Source organism: Numenius arquata, chromosome 12, assembly GCF_964106895.1.
Source record: "Numenius arquata chromosome 12, bNumArq3.hap1.1, whole genome shotgun sequence".
Taxonomy (NCBI): Eukaryota; Metazoa; Chordata; class Aves; order Charadriiformes; family Scolopacidae; genus Numenius; species Numenius arquata.
In genome coordinates, this window is record NC_133587.1 from 11967532 (window position 1) to 11984966 (window position 17435).

Genomic DNA, 17435 nt, shown 5'->3' on the forward strand with positions numbered 1-17435 from the left:
TTCCCTGTGAAAAGTAGCTGTTATTCTCCAAACGGACACTTGGGGTCGCACTTTCTGTCTGTTTGAGCGTAAAAACTGTGTAAAAAGAAGCCCTAATCTCCCTTAATCGTTACAAAATGTTCAAAAAAAAATCCTGTTACCGGACCAAAAAAAAAAAAAAGAAAAAGAAACTAAAAACCCTTACAAGCCGAGTACTCCTTTGCATTCAGTCACTCACTCAGGGAACAGCAGAGGAAAGCAAACACGGTCCCCTCAGAACTGAAATGTAATTATATTTTCTCCCTTCTCTCCCTAATATTTGCAATTGTCTGTGTCAATGCCTTTGCTTTACTTTAGGGAGAGATTTGCTTCCTGTAACCGGGAGGATTTCCCCGGTTGTATAAGGAGAGCTGACAGCCTTGCCGAGCCGGTGCTTCCCTCACCCCCGGGTCCCTGCGCATCCCCCTCCGCGCCGCCCCGCAGCCCCAGCGCTCCCTCCCCGCCCGGACCCGCTGCGCGATCCTGGCCGGTTTGGGTATTTATTTATTTTTTTTTTTTTCCGCGGTACCTCCGCAGACATAAAGTTGGAAGGGGCGATGCGTTGTGCGTGGGATGGGGGGGTGGGGGGGGGAGCTGACTGCCTTGAAATTTGCTACGGGACGGCAGCGGGCAAAAAAAAAAAAAAAAAAAAAAAAAAAAAGGGACTTTGTTATATTTAGAACAAAGGGACGGGCAGGATGTCCCCAAGCCCTCCTCCTTTGTGGATTGCAGAAAAGGGAGGGGGGGAAGAAGGGGGGGGAATAAATAAATAAAAGAGGAGGCGATGGTGCGGGAGCGGGGGGGGAGGACAAGAGGGGAGCGCCCGGAGGAGCGGCGGCCGCTCAGCTGGCGCTGCGGAGCTGTCACGGCACGGCCCGCCCCCGCCGCCGCCGCCGCCGCCGCCCGGCCCCGCCGCCCCCGCCGCCTCCCGGCCCGGCCCCGCCGCCCGCCCGGCCCGGCCCCGCCGCCGCGCTGCCATTGGCGCGGCCGCCGCCGGCCCCGGCCCCCGCCGCGCTCTCGGCGGGCACGGCCGTATAAGAAGCCAAGGGGGGCTGCGCTGCGAATCACAGCTGCACGACGAGCGCTGGAGGCGGCAGCTACAGCGGAGACCTGGGTTTTTTTTTTTCCTCGTCCCCCCTCTCCTCCTTTTTTTTTTTTTTCTTTTCCCCTCTCCTCCTTTCCTCCTCCTTCCCCTCCTTCCTCCCCCCCTCTTCCCTCCCCTTCTCCTGCGCTGCCAGAGCCAGCGAAAAACTCCCGTGCAAAGCCCAGCCACCGCCGCCGAATAGCCGGTGCGCTCCCCCGGCCGCCCGCTCGGACTGGAAAGTTGCGGCGGACTCCGGTGCTCTGCTACCGCGGGGAGAAGGCTCCGGACTTACAAAAAAAAAATACCAACAAAAAACCAACCAAAAACCAAAAACCCCAAATAACCCAGACGGGGGCCCGGGCTAGACGTTTTGCACCGTTCTTCTTCTTCCTGCACAGACCCGAAGGCAGCATCTTTGTTTTGTTTTGCTTTTTTGCCCTTCCTGCTCCTGCTCCTTTCTCCTTGCGAGCGGGTGTCTCGGTGCCAGGAGACGCTGCAGCCCGCGGTGCGCTGCCACCGCTGATACAAAAAGCCAGGAGCCATCCAGGCGGCCCCGGGTGCCGGCTCGTCCTTGGCTTTGTTGCACCGGACTGAAGAAGCCCCAGAAGCCGGGAGAAGGAGGAGGAGGCGGCGGCGGTGGAGGGGGAGCAGAGGAAAGGAAGCGAGAAAGCGAAGGCAAAGTTGCTTTGGAATAAGGGAGCGCGGCCAGTCCTCTGCCAGGCTGCGCGCTGGAGTGAGGTCTCCAGCCCCCTCCGCCGGGAGAGGTGCCCGCAAGACAGCGATGGCCGGAGAGCTCAGCATCGGAGCCGAGCTGCCCACTAGCCCCCTGGCCATGGAGTACGTCAACGACTTCGACCTGATGAAGTTCGACGTGAAGAAGGAGCCCCTGGGCAGGAACGACCGCTCGGGCAGACACTGCACCCGCCTGCAGCCCGCCGGCTCCGTCTCTTCCACCCCCATCAGCACCCCCTGCAGCTCCGTGCCCTCCTCACCCAGCTTCAGCCCCACCGAGCAGAAGACCCACTTGGAGGACCTGTACTGGATGGCCAACAGCTACCAGCAGATGAACCCTGAGGCGCTGAACCTCACCCCAGAGGACGCTGTTGAAGCCCTCATTGGGTCCCACCAGGTGTCCCAGCAGCTGCAAGGCTTCGAGAGCTTCAGGGCCCACCACCACCACCATCACCACCATCACCAACACCACCATCAGTACCCTGCGGTCACTCACGAAGACCTGGCCGGCAGCGGGCACCCTCACCACCACCACCATCATCACCACCAGGCCTCTCCCACCCCCTCCACCTCCTCCAGCTCCTCCCAGCAGCTCCAGAACTCGCACCAGCAGCATCCCCCCTCCAGCAGCGTGGAGGACCGGTTCTCGGATGACCAGCTGGTCTCCATGTCCGTGAGGGAGCTCAACAGGCACCTCCGAGGCTTCACCAAAGACGAGGTGATCCGCCTCAAGCAGAAGAGGAGGACCTTGAAGAACAGGGGCTATGCCCAGTCCTGCAGGTATAAACGTGTCCAGCAGAAACACCACCTGGAGAACGAAAAGACCCAGCTCATTCAGCAGGTGGAACAGCTCAAGCAAGAAGTGACCCGGCTCGCCAGAGAGAGAGACGCCTACAAGCTCAAGTGTGAGAAACTTGCCAGCAATGGCTTCAGAGAGGCCGGCTCCACCAGTGACAACCCGTCTTCCCCCGAGTTCTTCATGTGAGTGCTTAACAAAAATAATTAAAAAAAACAAACAAAAAAACCCCACCCCCCAAACCTGACCCCCGTCACCTTCCCCCCCGCTCCCATCCTCCTCTGACATCTCCATCCATCTGTCTGCTTGACTAGAGAGAAAGAAGGAGAGAAAAATAGAGACTTGATTTTTTTTTTTTTTTTTTTTTTTTTTCAGCATCCAGTCTTCTAGAGTAGCTGTGGGAAAAGTAGGCTGGGGGTGGGGACGGGAGAGGTAAAGTGCAACTTTTCGACTTTCGTTTGCGAGTTAGAGAGAGGGAGAGAGGCAGAGGCAAAGGGGAAAAGGACAAGTGAAGCGTTTTTATAGATCGCTTGCTTGCAGAACGAGATGGACTTTAAGAGAATAATAATAATAAAAAAAAGGACAATGAACAAGCCATCTATAACATACTGCCTGCTCGGAAAGAGAGAGAGGACGTACACAGCACCATCTCATGCACAATTTACCTGCTTGGAAAAAGAAAAATAAATAAAAAGGACAATATATGCAAACTCTTCATATATTGCCTGCTTTGAGAAATAAGTTACAGGACTCAGATGGGACATTCAATCTAAGAAAGGAAAGAAAGAAAGAATGAAAGAAAGAAAAAAAAACTCATCAGTTTTATTGCCTGCTTGATTATATAGAAAAATACGAAAATCTGCATTAAAAATATTAATCCTGCATGCTGGACATGTATGGTAATAATTTCTATTTTGTACCATTTTCTTGTTTAACTATAGCATGTTGATCATCGATCATAGATTTCTGTTGTTGTTTTGTTTCATCGATAAGAAAAGCATCACAAGTTATCAAACTTTTTACTGCTTGTGCAGTTTTGTTCGTTGGTTTTGCTCTCTTATTTTCTTTTATGGTTGTTAGCTTGTAAATATCTGCTACTTCAAACCGCACAGGAGAAAAAAAAAAAAAAAAACAACACAAAAACAATAACATTTCAGCAGGCTGGTTATACGGTTTGTTTGGTATTAAAGAGATACTTAAGGAAAAAAAAAAGTTATGGGCATTTTGCATTAGAAAAAAACCCAACTTTGTATATCTGGTGCACTTTTAAGTTGTATTTTTTTTTTTTTTTTTAGTTTTCATTTTGGTTTTTGTTTGTTGGGGCAGAAGCAAAAACGCCTGAATGGCATTGACAAACCTAAACTTAACAGGGAAAAACTCTCACCGGTCCCTAGAGCCTCCTCCATGCTTTAAAGTGGCAGCGAAGCTCTTTCCTTCAGGACAATTCCCAGCCCGGAGTGATTAGGCTTGGCCATACAGTTTCCCTTCGGATTGTACGCTCAGGAAGCGAAGGACGGACGAGATACCAGTTCCTTTTAAGAAACAACTGCCCCTTGATTTTCGATAAATAAATAAATAAACACATAAATAAATAAAAGAAAACCCCTCCTCGCTACGAGCCAAGTGGCAATAGCAGCGAGGGCTCCGTGTCGCCACTGAAGTTAGGTTTCTCGGGGGTAACAGCGGATGAGAGGGCTGGAAAAGCATATAAAACTCACACTTTTTTTTTTTTTTTAAGAAGACATACAGCAACTTTTAAGTGTATTCTTTTGCAATGATTTGTAATCTGCTTCTCTGCTTCCCTATGCAGCGAGTGAAAGTTTTAGCCAAAATTTATTTGCAGTTGTATAGTAGTAGTAGTTTGGAGTCTTATGGGTGTTTTTATTACTTTTTTTTTTTTTTTTTTTTTTCCTCCTGCAGGTCAGTAAAAGGATTTACGTTGCACTGACAAAAATACCAAAATGAAAACTTATTTTTTAGTTTCCTTTTAGGATAGCTGGCACTGCTGGCCGGATGCATTTTAAGTTTGTATTAGTTTATAAATTAACAGTAATAACAAGATTGTAATGAACAGCATGGTGCTTGCAGTTTTAAATATTGTGGATATTAGTCATGCATCAGAAAACGATCTTTGGTTTTTACTGATTCAACTGTGTTGAAATCAAAACATTGCAGCAGCGGAAAAAAAATTGTTTTTATTTCATGTAAAGTTCTGAAGGGATCAATTTCAAATCCTGCTTATGATATGAAAAATATTAAAAAACCTGGTCTATTGTAGTTTTATTCAGACTGGTTTCTGTTTTTGGTTATTAAAATTGTTTCCTATTTTGCTTATTAAAATCATTGAAATGGCATTTCTTGGAGGGACCTGCTTCTCTGGCGTCTCGTGTTCCGAAAAAAAAAAAAAATAATAAGAGGAAGGAAAACTTTTGGACCCTTCTCTCCCCTCACCCCGCTCTCCGCCCGAGCTCCTCTCCCAACGCCCAGCGCTGGGCTTCCCACGGGGGGCTGCCAAGCTGCTCTGCCCACTCGGGAACGCTGCTGCACGCAGGGTAGGACCGCTCAGCCTTGCACCCTCCTCCGCTTTGCCCCCATCTCGCCGTGGGAGGGAGCGAACAGCATGCCCCCACCCCGCCGGGAGAAGCGGAGAGGCGGGAGCCCCGCACCGGGCCCGGCTGTTGGCGGGGCGTCCCCGCCCGCTGCAGCCCGGCGGGGAGCGGGACCCTCCGGTTGAGCCACCCCCGGGCTGAGAGAGAGGGAAAAGGCCAAGTGCGGGCACTTTTAAACTATATTTTATTTTCCTTTTTCTTTTTTTTTTTTTCCCTTTAGAAAAGCAGAGGACTTGGACAAGTCTTGTCCTTTCCCCCGGCTCCTTTGGGATCCGGGCTGGCCATTCACTTTCCTCCTCTCCATCTGCACATTATATTTATTCCGGCTTTTTTTTTTTTTTTTTTTTTTTTTTTTTTTTCAGCAACGAGCAGTTTAGAATAGAAGACTCTTTAGATGCGTGTGGGGAAGGGGACAGCTCTTCCCCCGCCATCCCCCAGGGCTCAGCACCTCGCAGCCCCGCCATCCATCAGCTGCTTTCAAGGCAGATAATTCCGCAGCTCCCTAAATTGCAGGCAGAAGAGGTCAGAAATAGCCCCCGCTCCTCGCCTGGGTGCGGGAAAGGGACCCCCAGAGCCGGGTCGCAGCGTGTCTGCGTGCTGCTGCTCCCAAAGTGTGAAAACCGTGTTGAACTTTAAATCCCTCTTAAAAAAACCCAAAATCCAAGGCACCACACAACAACAACAAAAAATAATAGCTTCTCTCCACCCTGCTCGTCTTCCCAGCAGCAGCGAGCTGTCTTTGCAGGGACGGCGTGAGGGTTAAGGACAGAGTGTGGGAAAAAGAATTAAAAGCAAATACAGTAACTTTTTTTTTTTTTTAAAAAATCTCCTCTTAAATCCCAGCCGCATCCCTGCCTTGTGAGAGCCAGCTGGGCCAGCCGCTGGGCTGGGGGAGCTTAGAAAGGGCCGGGGCCCGTCCCAGCCCCCCGGCTACATGAGTCAGGCCCGGAGAACAAGCTCCCAGAACAACCCTGCTGCCCTGCGAAAGGGGGACAGGAGTTTGCAGAGGAAAAAGGATGAGAGCGCCTGGCTTTCCCTGTATAGCCTCCCCCCTCGCCAGTAAATGCTATGGCTGCAGAAAGCCTGAGAGGAATATTGTTTGTGGGAACTGCCACCGCATATTAATGTCCCCTCATGCATGCATTGAATAAATCACTAGGGCTAATTGAACAACAACAACAACAAAAAAAAAATAGGAAAAAACAGGCCTTAGAAAAGCCCTCCAGGTTCCCACCGCAGGACTGTGTCAGCGGCGGGGCAGACCCGCTGCACGGCGAGGGCGGCGGCGGCGGCCGGTGCCTTTGCAGCGCCCGGTGCCCTTCCTGAGGTTTAATTTATCCCATTTACAAAGAAAAGAGAAAAAAAAAAAAAAAAACAAACCAACAAAACAACCCCCAACAACCAAGCACCACCACGGGCAACGGCTCGGGCCGGTGGGACGGGGACCGGCCGGCACTGGGAAGGACGAGCCCGGCCCGGCGGGACGCGGCGGAGGGGGCCGGGGCCGTGGGCTGCCCGCCCGCCCGGGGACCGGGCCGGCTTCCTCTGACCGCTCCAGGGGGGAATCCGAAATGCCGAGGGGGGGCAAAAAACCACCCCACACTTGTGCTCGGCCCGGCTCTGCCCCAGCGGCGGCGGCTGCACCGGGAACAGGCAGCCCCGAGGGTGTCGGGGCGGGATGGGCCTGCCCGCCGGCACCCCCCCCCGCCGCGCTGCCTCTTCCTCACCCCCCCACCCTCCGGGGAGCCCCATCAGCGAAGGGTGACCCCTTCCCGGCTTCGCTCGCCTATTGCCATCCCCGCGTGTCGACTTTGATCTCTAGCCGTTCATCATTGATTCATAAAGGGCTGTTGACACCAGGAGTCGGGGGGCACGACGGAGAGGAGTCTCTCGAAGTGAAAGAGAAAATGAGACACCCCCCCTCTTTTCCTCCCCGGGACCGGTCTGCCCGCAGGGTGCTCCCCACGGGAGCAGGGGTCTCCGCGGCTCAGCACCCCCCCCGGGGCTGCCTGCTTTCCACCCGGAGCGCTGCTGAGAAGCTGCCTGTCAACCGCGGGGGATAAAGCATCTTCCCTCCCCAAAACCCTCTTCTTCCTCTTCTCCCGACGTTCTGCTTTGCCTGCGCGTCCTCTGCCCGTCCTTTAGGCCACTTCTCCCCTCGCACATCCCGGCCGGGGGCTGGGGGCCTGGGAGGTGCACGGCAGCCCCGGGCAGCCCGTAACTCCCCCGGGGCTCGCAGGAGGCCGGGAGGCTGCAACTGCTGTCGCGCACCGGGGTTCCGGCAATGCCCACGGCTCGGAGGGGCCGAGCCTGACCACCTCCCGCTCCCGAAAGCTGCCAGGCCATCAGTCAATCGCCCTTGGGGCTCTCCGGAGCGAAGATGCTGCAAACTGCCTCCGAAAAAAGCCTAGTGGAGGCAGGGAGCGGTCCTCATCCCATCCGCTCCTTGCAGCCTCCGGGGTCGGGATGCCAAGGAGACAGGACCGGACCCTGCCCGGGACCTGGACCGGACCGTGAACCCCCAGCTGGAGCTGGTCAGGGGCTCTGGGGTGTTCTGGGAGCAAATGGGAGCTCTGCAGCCAGAAATGGGCCGGTCGAAGCCCCCCGAGGGCAACACGGCAGGGGCGGGCTGGCTGCCCTGCACCCCGGGGGGGTGGAGGGATGCGGCGGGGAAGAGCCCAAAGTCTGCGCCGCTGAATTTGGCTGCCGGACGACGGTTCACTATGTGATCTCGTGTAGGGCAGGAGGACTATTCCCTTCAGTGAAAAATCATATTATTTGGTTTGATCTCGCAGTTTTGCAAGGGCTATTGCTAACAGCCAGAGCGAGATCTGCACCCCCCGCCGGGGCAGAGGTGACGACCGGCTACGGCTGCTCCCAGAATTAAACGAGACGCTAAGAGAGGAAACGCAACTGGCAACACCCCACCCCCCCACCCCCCCTTCCCCCCATTTACTGACACAAAACTTACAGACTATCTCTGCCAACCGCTTAATAGACTCTCTTCAATATTCCCTTCCCTCCTCCCCTCCAGGAGAGTGTATAAAACTGATTGTCTTTAATTCCAAAACAGAGAAATCTAAGGCTAAAAGGACTTTTTGAACTAAAGACAGAAACCCCACTCTAAGACTTTCCAGAGATGCTGAGCGCTGTTGTCGGCCGACAGCTGAGTGCTCCGTATTGGGGTGGGCAGGCGAGATGTGTTAGGAGGATGAGCCAGGGCTTGCGAGATAACTGTTCCCAGCTGTTTTAGGGTTTAATTTTTCTTTTTCTTTTTTCCCTATTTTTCTTTTTTTCCCCTTTCCGGCTGGCGCCGTGCCCGCCTGGCTCTGGCAGGCTGGTTGGTGCCGGTGATTGACAGACCAAGGTCAGGGAAGCAATTGGGGGCTGCGAGTGTCGAGTTTCGGGGAGGACAGATAAAACATCTCCAGCGCTCGGGAGAGCCCCTTCTGGTTCCGCGGCCGCGCAGCCCCCTGCGCAGGCTCCGCGGAGCCGCGCTCCGGGACTGGGGCCGGTCAGCCCGCCGGGTTCCGCCGGCCGCGGAGCTGCCTCCTCCTGCCTGGCAGCATCCTTCCCTTCCCTCAGATCCCGGCGTGTCCCGCTTTTCTTTTTTAAATTTTAAATTTTTGATCTCCCTCTTGCAGGATTGAAAGAGTACTTCCCCACCATCGAGGGGGAAAAAAGCTATTTTGCTTCTTATTTGGACAAGTTTCAGTTATTGGAGTTTTTTTTTTTTAAATTATTATTATTTTAAATAATTACGTTTCACTCCATTAAGGTTATAGTAAATCTGAAGTTATGCATGCACACACGCTCTCTAAATAGCTTATTGCACAATCCTGCGTAGCATGTTCAGTAATGTAGCATGCAGCGGGCTGAGAGGATCCCACACTGGACTTTTGTTTTATGCAAGAAGGAGAAGAAGAACAAGAAGAAAAGAGGGAGGAAAAAAGGCCACTTTCAAGTGCTGCCTTTTCTTGATTTTTAAATGGTGACTTTCAGTAGTGGATTCTGAACACAGCATGAGGTGCTGCGAAGCGTTCTCTTGCTATTGCATCCAGGACAGGGAAGAGACAATTTATATTTGTGAGCTGGTCCTGCACATCACGGTGTGTGGAAGTGTTAGAAAATGTCTTGTAATATAATTGAGACCTAAGATACTGCAAATCCTTTGCCTTAAATCGTATCGCTCCAATGGGGTCTTACTGTATTTACAGGTTTGCCACAATATGGTTGGAACAAACTCTGCAGTAAAACGGGGAAAAACCCATTCCACATAAAGAAAGGGACATGTTTTCCTGTCCCACGGAGGCTGCTATTAGATTTTAGAGATAGTTGTCCTCTGCCACTTCTTATTTCCCCTTTTAAAGTTTCACTGTTTGTCTTAAGGCACAGATTCAAAACACTGCATTTCCACTTTATACATGTGTTCTTTTAAAAGATTTGTTTAGATAAGGAAACCAATGCTAAGTGTTCTCACTTGAAAGAAATTAAATATATAGAATGATAAGCTGCTGCTAAAATATATAAAAAACACTTAAATTAATAATAAGAACTTGTTCTGAGGCAAAATTCAATTTTACTTCCTATTATGCAATCTTTGCATGTAAAGTTGCTTTAATGCAAAATAGCAGCTCATCAAAAATTCTGTTTTATTGGTATCAAAAATTTATGATATCCTGAGGCATGAGGGGCAGAGAGCAAGGTAAGAAAGCTGTGTCCTTTTACCAAGTTTAGTGCTTTCTTTAAAGAAACATCTCAAACTTATTTCTCCTCCCTTCTCCCTCGTTTTTGGAGGCAGTGGACGAAGGTTTATACCAGAGAAAACTCCTCCACTGACAATGTCACTGTGCAGCTCTAACACACCATTTTGTTAACTGTACTCTCTCTGCAGACTCTTGCTTTCACTGCAATGCTAGGAGATGCTAGGACATGTCCACACAAATACAGAGATGGGATTATTTCTAAACTCTGATGTTTTCACTCACTATTGCAATAATACGTATGTGTTGCAAATATATGTGCATTGTTTTTGTGCCCGTATTTGACTATTGAAGCCTGCAGCCTCCCACCAATAAAATGTAGAAATCTGATTCTTCCCTAGCTTGGACTTCCCATTAATGAGACTTCATTTGTTTCCAGAAAGGTGCTCCTGGCTTTATAAAGGAAATTAAACACTTGGTGACAAGGGCATTGTGTTCAGTACGATTTTTTTTCTGAAATAAGCAAGTCAAGAAATCGGTGCCAAGCACCTGAAATCTGCATTCATAAAAATAAACAATACTCATTCCTCCTTCAGTAGAACTTCAGGCAATTTATTAGAGGCAGCCACTGGCCTTTTCCAGCTGGGAAAACTGTGACCTGGCCAAGGCGAGCTGCAGAAGGATGGTGGGGCTCAGTCTGACAAGTCCCTCTGGGCTGTGCTGGCTCTGCTCCTGCCACCACAGCTGGAGGCACAGGGCAAGATCACTGATCGTCAGGGGATGATGAGGGGGGGGTGGGGTGGGGGAGGAAGGCAGCACAAACCCCTGCAATCACGTGTTTTTATGGGTCCTGTCCTCCTTACTATTGAATGGAGCAAAATCTTTCCTGCTGCTGCAGGGGGCCTGTTCAGAAATGAAATTACAAAGGGCAATAAACCTGCACCTTGGACTTCTCACTAACTGCTTCTTCCTTGCTCTTATGCTATGGTGCAGTTATTACCTAAAGCCTCTACAAACATGAGAAAGGGAACACGTAATTATAAACAGGTCTCTGGGCTAATACCAGCACTCACAGCTCTCTGGATCTGCGTTTTCCCCCTAATTAAGGCAGCCAACAATTATAGGCAAAAGAGTTTTGAATCTGAAATCTCTGCTCGTGTGATCCTAAAGGAAAGCTTTTACATTTATCCTCAGCCTGGTCCCCATCTTGCTCATTGTCCATCAGCAGCCAACTCCACCTCATATTAGTGCTATTGCAAAGCTACCATCAGCTCCAGCACTGAGCTGCCCTGTGCAGCTCCTGAGGCTGATAAACACAGAGTGCACTGAGGACACTGCTAAAATCCTTTTGACACAGGCCAGCCTTATTTTTATGTCAGGCTTGACCTGTGGATCAAGCATTTTATTCCAGGTATTGCAGTGGCAACGCTACACTGGGCTGTGAGAGCATGTGCTGATCTCAAGGATTGGAAGAGCACAAATTCATTAGGTCCAGCACTGGTTTTGCAGAGGGACAGGTTAACCCACTCCACAGATGCATAAAGGGATGTTTGTAGAAAAGGGCTTTTGGAAGGGTATTTCCAGGTTCCAGGTCTTCATTTATATCAAGTCAGGCACCCAGAAGAGCAGGGTATTAAGCAAATACCTGTGAGCCTCTGGGTCTACGTAATCAGTGACTCATGCATAAGTCAGACAGACAGACAGGAATCATGATAATAACAATAATAATAAAAAAATGTCTATGGCTTTCTGATTTCCAGTATTACCAGATCTCTCTCATGCAGTGATTTCTGTCCTACTGCATGCAGACTTAAACCATGAGGCCATACAAAAGAAAAGGACCTTTTCCTGGTAACATTAAAGAACAGGTAAATCTAAATTTGAAATTAACAGGTATTATAGTCATGTTACCTAGCTCAATAATTAATGAAATAGCTTGGATAGAATCTAAAACATAGCAGAGGTATCAGCTGGTCTCCGCTCCAGAATCTAAACCCAATGTTTCTATTACATAAGTCTTGCATCTTTTAAAAGAAGCCTTTCTCCATAATCTGTTTTCAATTGAACACTACAGTAAATATATCAAGATTACTGGATCACATTGTTTACAGATGAAACAGTTTAAAGGTGAAGTTATTTTTGGTTTAAATCTTCTGTGTTTTAAAATGAAAGGCATTTCTGGAGTAGCTGCTGAAAAACAAAAATAGCAGAAAAAAAAGAAAAAAGGAAGAAGATAAAACGTGGCACTGTGAGGGTTAAGCAAGGTCCTAGGATCCAAGTAAATATTTATATAAGTGCTCAAAGAGGGGGGAAAAAAATCTCAATATAACCAAAATATAAATCACGGTGCTTTATGTTAGCTGTCAAATTATTCTAGCCCCTGCATTCCAGTACTTGCTCTACTGGTAATGTCACATACAATATGTGGGCTTATGCCCTGGTGCAGGTTTGGCAGGTAATTAAAGTCAGTTGCGTGGAGGTTTACACAGGCTCCCTCCGATCCACGGAAAGACAAACAACCTGTTAACTGTGATAGCTGCAAGTGTGCAAAACTATACGGGGAGAGGGATTCTCACAAGCTGGGGAGAAGAGCCCAACTCTGGTGTGCTGCTCCCTGCCTTATCTCCAGCCTGGATTAACTCCTTGGTGCCCCTGTAGCTGTTGGTCTTTGCAGAGGCAATGACAACTGGCTAGTAGTAGATCAGTAGACAGGCGTTTGTCAGGGGAAAAAAATAATAATAAAAGCAAGGCCTGAGGGCAGCTCGCCCTCGGGTCAGGTTTGCCTGCATTCTTGACCTGGGGGAGGCGATTCTTGCTAGAAGTCATCTGGGTGATTTAGTCTTTCTGCTTTGTCCTGGCTCTGTGTATTGGAGACTCCAGTCACGACAGAGTGAACTATTCCCAACAGCTTCGCGATGCAGCCCGAACTCCAACCTGAGATGGTCCTGGAGACCCCCAGCTCCATCCTTGGGAGGCAGCCTGCAAGTGATGCCCAGAGCTTGAGTCTCATGGCCTTTGATGAAACTCCTTCCTAAAAGAGAACCAGAATCAAACTCTGGGACTCAGCCCCCTGTCCGCTTTCATCTTCTCATTTGACTCCCTTGTGTGAGTGGGTGGGAAGGCAGGTTTTCAGATGCACCTCTTGCTTTGCTCTTCCTGTCATAGGTGTTCCCATCTCGGTGGGGAGGATCTTTGCACCGGGAGGCACCCGCGCAGCTCCTGCTCGGCGTAGGAAATGGGCGTAGGGCTGCAGGTTCTGCTCTGGGAACTGTAGTGCCGTGAAGCCACACCTGTGTGGATGCAGCCTTGGTGTCAGGGAGCCGTGCCAGCCCTGACACCACCGCCGTGCGACACCCTCTTCTTTAACCACAGAATTAGCATGGCACCAAGATGACGGGTTATTGCCCTCTGGCTCTCTCCCCATGCAATGCGTCAGCCCTACCTCCAGCACGCAAAGACAGAGGCCAGGGGCAAAGAGTAAAGCCTTCCCCATATGGGTTGCATTTCATTGCTTTCTATGGAGGCTTCCAGAAGGGAAGTCAAGCTGTAACGTCCAGAAGGGAAGTCAAGCTGTAACGGGGACACCCATCTGCAAGGATAACCCCAACACGAGCGTCATTTCACAGGGGCTGGTGAACAGCCACCATCTGTTTAGCTGCCATCCATTTGCCTAGATGTGAGAGTACCCATTCATATTCATTTAACCAGTCTCTTATGCTAATCTCTGTCTACTCCTTTCTTATCATCTACTCATATACGAAATCATAGAGCAAGGGCCTTTCTGAATTAACCCAGACTCCTGTTACTCAGCTTGGGAAGTGTTGGGTTGAATCCTGACAGTAAGGGAAAAACCCCTCCAAAAACCCAATACAAGCAGAGATCAACTTTTGGAATTGCTTAGGTCCATTTATCTGCCCTAATCAAAGAGTGATTTGTCTGTGTGATAGGAGTTTAGATAAAGTTTTCAGCAATTTGCAGTAATTAAACGTGAAAGGGGAAGAAGCAGAGGGTTTCCAGGCAACATGCTGCAGGAGGGGAGTTTCGGAGGAAGGCAGAGAACCCCTTGTTAAACATCTGCCAGCCTGCATGGAAGGTAGCGGTGATTTCCCCCCTCTTCTGGAGTTCCCCCCTCTTCTTCCCTCCCTGCAAAGATGTTCTCCTGCTGCTAAAATCAACCAGAAGAGAGAGAAAATCTCTGGAGAGCAGGAAAATATTTTCCAAAGCAAGTTATTGCCTCTGATTAGAACAAGTGACAGATATTAAAAAGAAAAAAAAAAGTCTCAAGGAAAAACACTATCGCCTCCCCCATAAGGACTTTGCTCCCATGTCAGAATTATGCAAGTTAGAGCACAGTGCAATGCTCAGTATATTCAAGATAGTTGTCAAGAGCAAAGTATAAACATTTCCAGCAAATGCACTTAATAGAAGTTTGTTTGCCAAGTGCTGCAGCCTCCTTTCTTGGTTATGGTGAGGAAAAGGCCTTTTTCATTAAGTGGGGAAAAAAGCCCCTCCCCCTATTAAAAAAAAATCCTAAACCTTTGAATGTAAAGCTTTTTCTAGCCTTTTGCTTTGTCACCCATCGGCTTTAGTAGCAACATACCCATAGTCTACCGAGTCCCCCCATCATATACTCCTTTTCACAAACACTAGCTGTGACAGAACAGCCCTGCTCACAGATGGGCCTGAGCTGACCAGCAAAGGGATGCGGTGAGTGACCCCGCAACTGCGATCCAAAGGGGATGCAGAAGGAACGGAGCAGAGCCCCTGCTGTGCAAAACACGCAACCACATTCCTGGGAGAGCAGAGTCCCTGGGAATTTGGCCATTGGACTTTGCTGGGACCAGAGGTTCACCCCAGCCTCCAAGGGGGCTTAGGTGCCTTCTGCCAGGAGATAGCTGAACGCAGGAAAGAGAGACACTACAGCAGCGATTAAGCTACAATCAGTATCTGCCTTTGCTTGAATCACTTTGCTCCACCCTGAATATGCAGTACAGCAGGGCTGGAAGCTTCTCCAGCCAAGAACTTGGGACTCCAGGGAAGGGGTGTGTTTGTTCCTCTTCTGAACTAACTACTTCATTCCAAAAGCAACCACAGTTGTCTTGAGCTACTGTCACCAGTTCAATATGCCTTTAGCAGGAAACAGAAGCTTTCTGTTCATGAGAAGGGCCTGAAGAGAATGCTTCTGTTTTAATTAATTAATGTACCCTATAGATTCATGCTTTTTCCTTGAAATCTCAGTTGGCTTCTTTAATTGCTGTTCTCAGTGGCACAGTTTAATTCCCTTTCCCCAGACTGTGCTTGGCTTTTCCCAGGGCGATCTCACTGAGAACACCCACGAGAGCCCTCGCTTGTAGCTAGAGTGCGGGAGGAGCTGCTTCCCATTAGGGAACCTGCTGATGACTCCAAGATGACTCCACATAGGCAGCTACAGAAAACCCTCCCTGACTACGTCCCTCCTTGCTCCCACATGATAGAAATGTTGGCTGGAGGGGAGCTCTGGAGATCTCTCGTCCACCTCCCACTCAAAGCAGGACTGTTTCCAACACTAGATCAAGTCAGCCATGGCTTTGCCTCAAGAAGTCTTGAAAACCCCTCTCCAGGGGTGGAGATCCCACCACCTCTCTGGGTGTCTGTTCCACCCACATTCTGCTAATTCTATTTCTAGGAATTTACCCATCTCCAAAGCAACTCTATTCTACCAGCAGGGCAATAACTTCAAGATGTTTTGCAATACACCCCACCCCCTGTTCTTCAAGGACCTGATGACCCAAAAACACACAAGAAGTTGAACACCTCTAATGGGAACTAGGAACATTAAACCTTCTGTTTAGATCCTCAAAATCCCCACCAGACTGTTCCTCAAGCTTACAGGCTGGAGGCACCTGCAGTATTATTCTTCAGGCCCCTGAAGTTCTGCTCCTGGGATGGCCACAAGCAGCTTGCTGCCTACCTCCAGCTTTGGTTTCATTCGTGTACATGAAAATCAGATATTACTCTGCCTCTCTCAGCTCAAGGCTCAATTTGCTAAAGTGTTCTCAGAGCATTCCCATCAGACCTACCTGACGCAGCAGGATTTATGTACTGACTGCATATGTAATGTCCTACCCATTCGCCTATACATGTGTGTTCGCAATCTCTTTCTTCCCTCTGGCCCAAGTTATTCTGTACAAAGCAGAACAGCTTTGATAAAGCAGAGCAGGAAAGTAACGGTACTGGGCATCTCTGGGAATGGGTGTTTGCACCTCTGGGTGCAGTAGCAGACCCAGTCCCTTGGCCCCTGGGCAGGCAGTCAGTGCTGGCACCTTTGGATGTCCACCCTTGGAAGAAAAATCCATATGTAATAGGGAGACAGATGCCAATAGAGGACTGAATGGGGTGGATAATCCCCAAGAGAGCATGATTTAAATCATTGTTTTATTTCTTACCAGCTAGCATGGATGGCACTGTTGTTCAGCTTGTGTTAGGACTCATAGAAAAGTTATGAGAATTATAGTGAAAAAGTCAGTGTCCTGGTATTTTCACCACCAGTTAGAAGCTTCAGTGGTGATTTGGTTGCCATCAAGTCCACACAAAGAAAAAAAAATCCCACAAAGGAAGGATCCAATATGTACAAATCAGAGGAAGATGAAATTCCAGACTCAAAACAGAGGGCACTTTTTTTGCAATGATAAAGCCAAAATAATTGGAGGCCGAAACAACTTATGAGGAGTTGCAAAGGCATATTCCATTGCTTGGAAATTGTAGGGAAAAGATCGGATATTTTTCCGAGAGTCATTTTAATCAAATTAGGAATTAATCCAGACATGTCCTATGGTCTATTATACATGTGAAATCAGATTAGATGGTCATAGTGGTTTCTTCTGCTCTTACTTTCAATGAAAAAAAATGTAATTGTGGTGATAGTGAAACAGGGAAGAAATACACTGCTGAACTAGCAGGGAGGCTAACGGACATATGAAAATATTATGAATTCTAGAACTTATATAATAGATTGCATTCACTTCAGCAAGAATTCCACCATTGTTATTTTTTTCCACATTTAATTTAAAGAGGCAATATCCTTTTAAGCTTTCATTCTGCAGCGGGGTAGATTAAATTTAAAATAGAAAAGTGCTGCAGAATAGATCTAGGGATGTTCAGGGCTGGAGGACAACTTAATGAAGCAGAAACTGAAATACCATACGTCTCCAATAGCTTTAATTTATACAAATATTATCTTTGTGTCTTTCATAACATGATGCAGAGGAGCTCAGAGTACAGTGTAATTTCTTTGCTTTTCAAGACAATTTTATCCATTTTAGTACCTGGGTTTGAAACCAGCCCAATTCAAACCAAAAGAGCTATAAAGATTTTTTGCTCTAATTGCTGAAACAGGCTTGCACATATAAAATCAGTTTAATGGCTGGAAAAGGCTACGTGGTGTATGAATACGGATAAGTACTGGACCACCTAGAGTCCATCCCCGCCGCAGGTATTCAGGCTGGTCAGTGCTG

The 17435-nt window shown here is 48.8% G+C and overlaps 1 protein-coding gene across 1 annotated transcript; it reads left to right on the forward strand.

Annotated features, from left to right (window-relative positions):
• The first annotated feature begins 1458 nt into the window (after positions 1-1458).
• MAFB (MAF bZIP transcription factor B) lies at positions 1459-4977 on the forward strand. The gene has a single exon (XM_074157108.1). It carries the CDS (start codon positions 1884-1886, stop codon positions 2817-2819), a length of 936 nt encoding a protein of 311 aa, XP_074013209.1. The 5' UTR covers positions 1459-1883; the 3' UTR covers positions 2820-4977.
• Positions 4978-17435: the final 12458 nt, after the last annotated feature.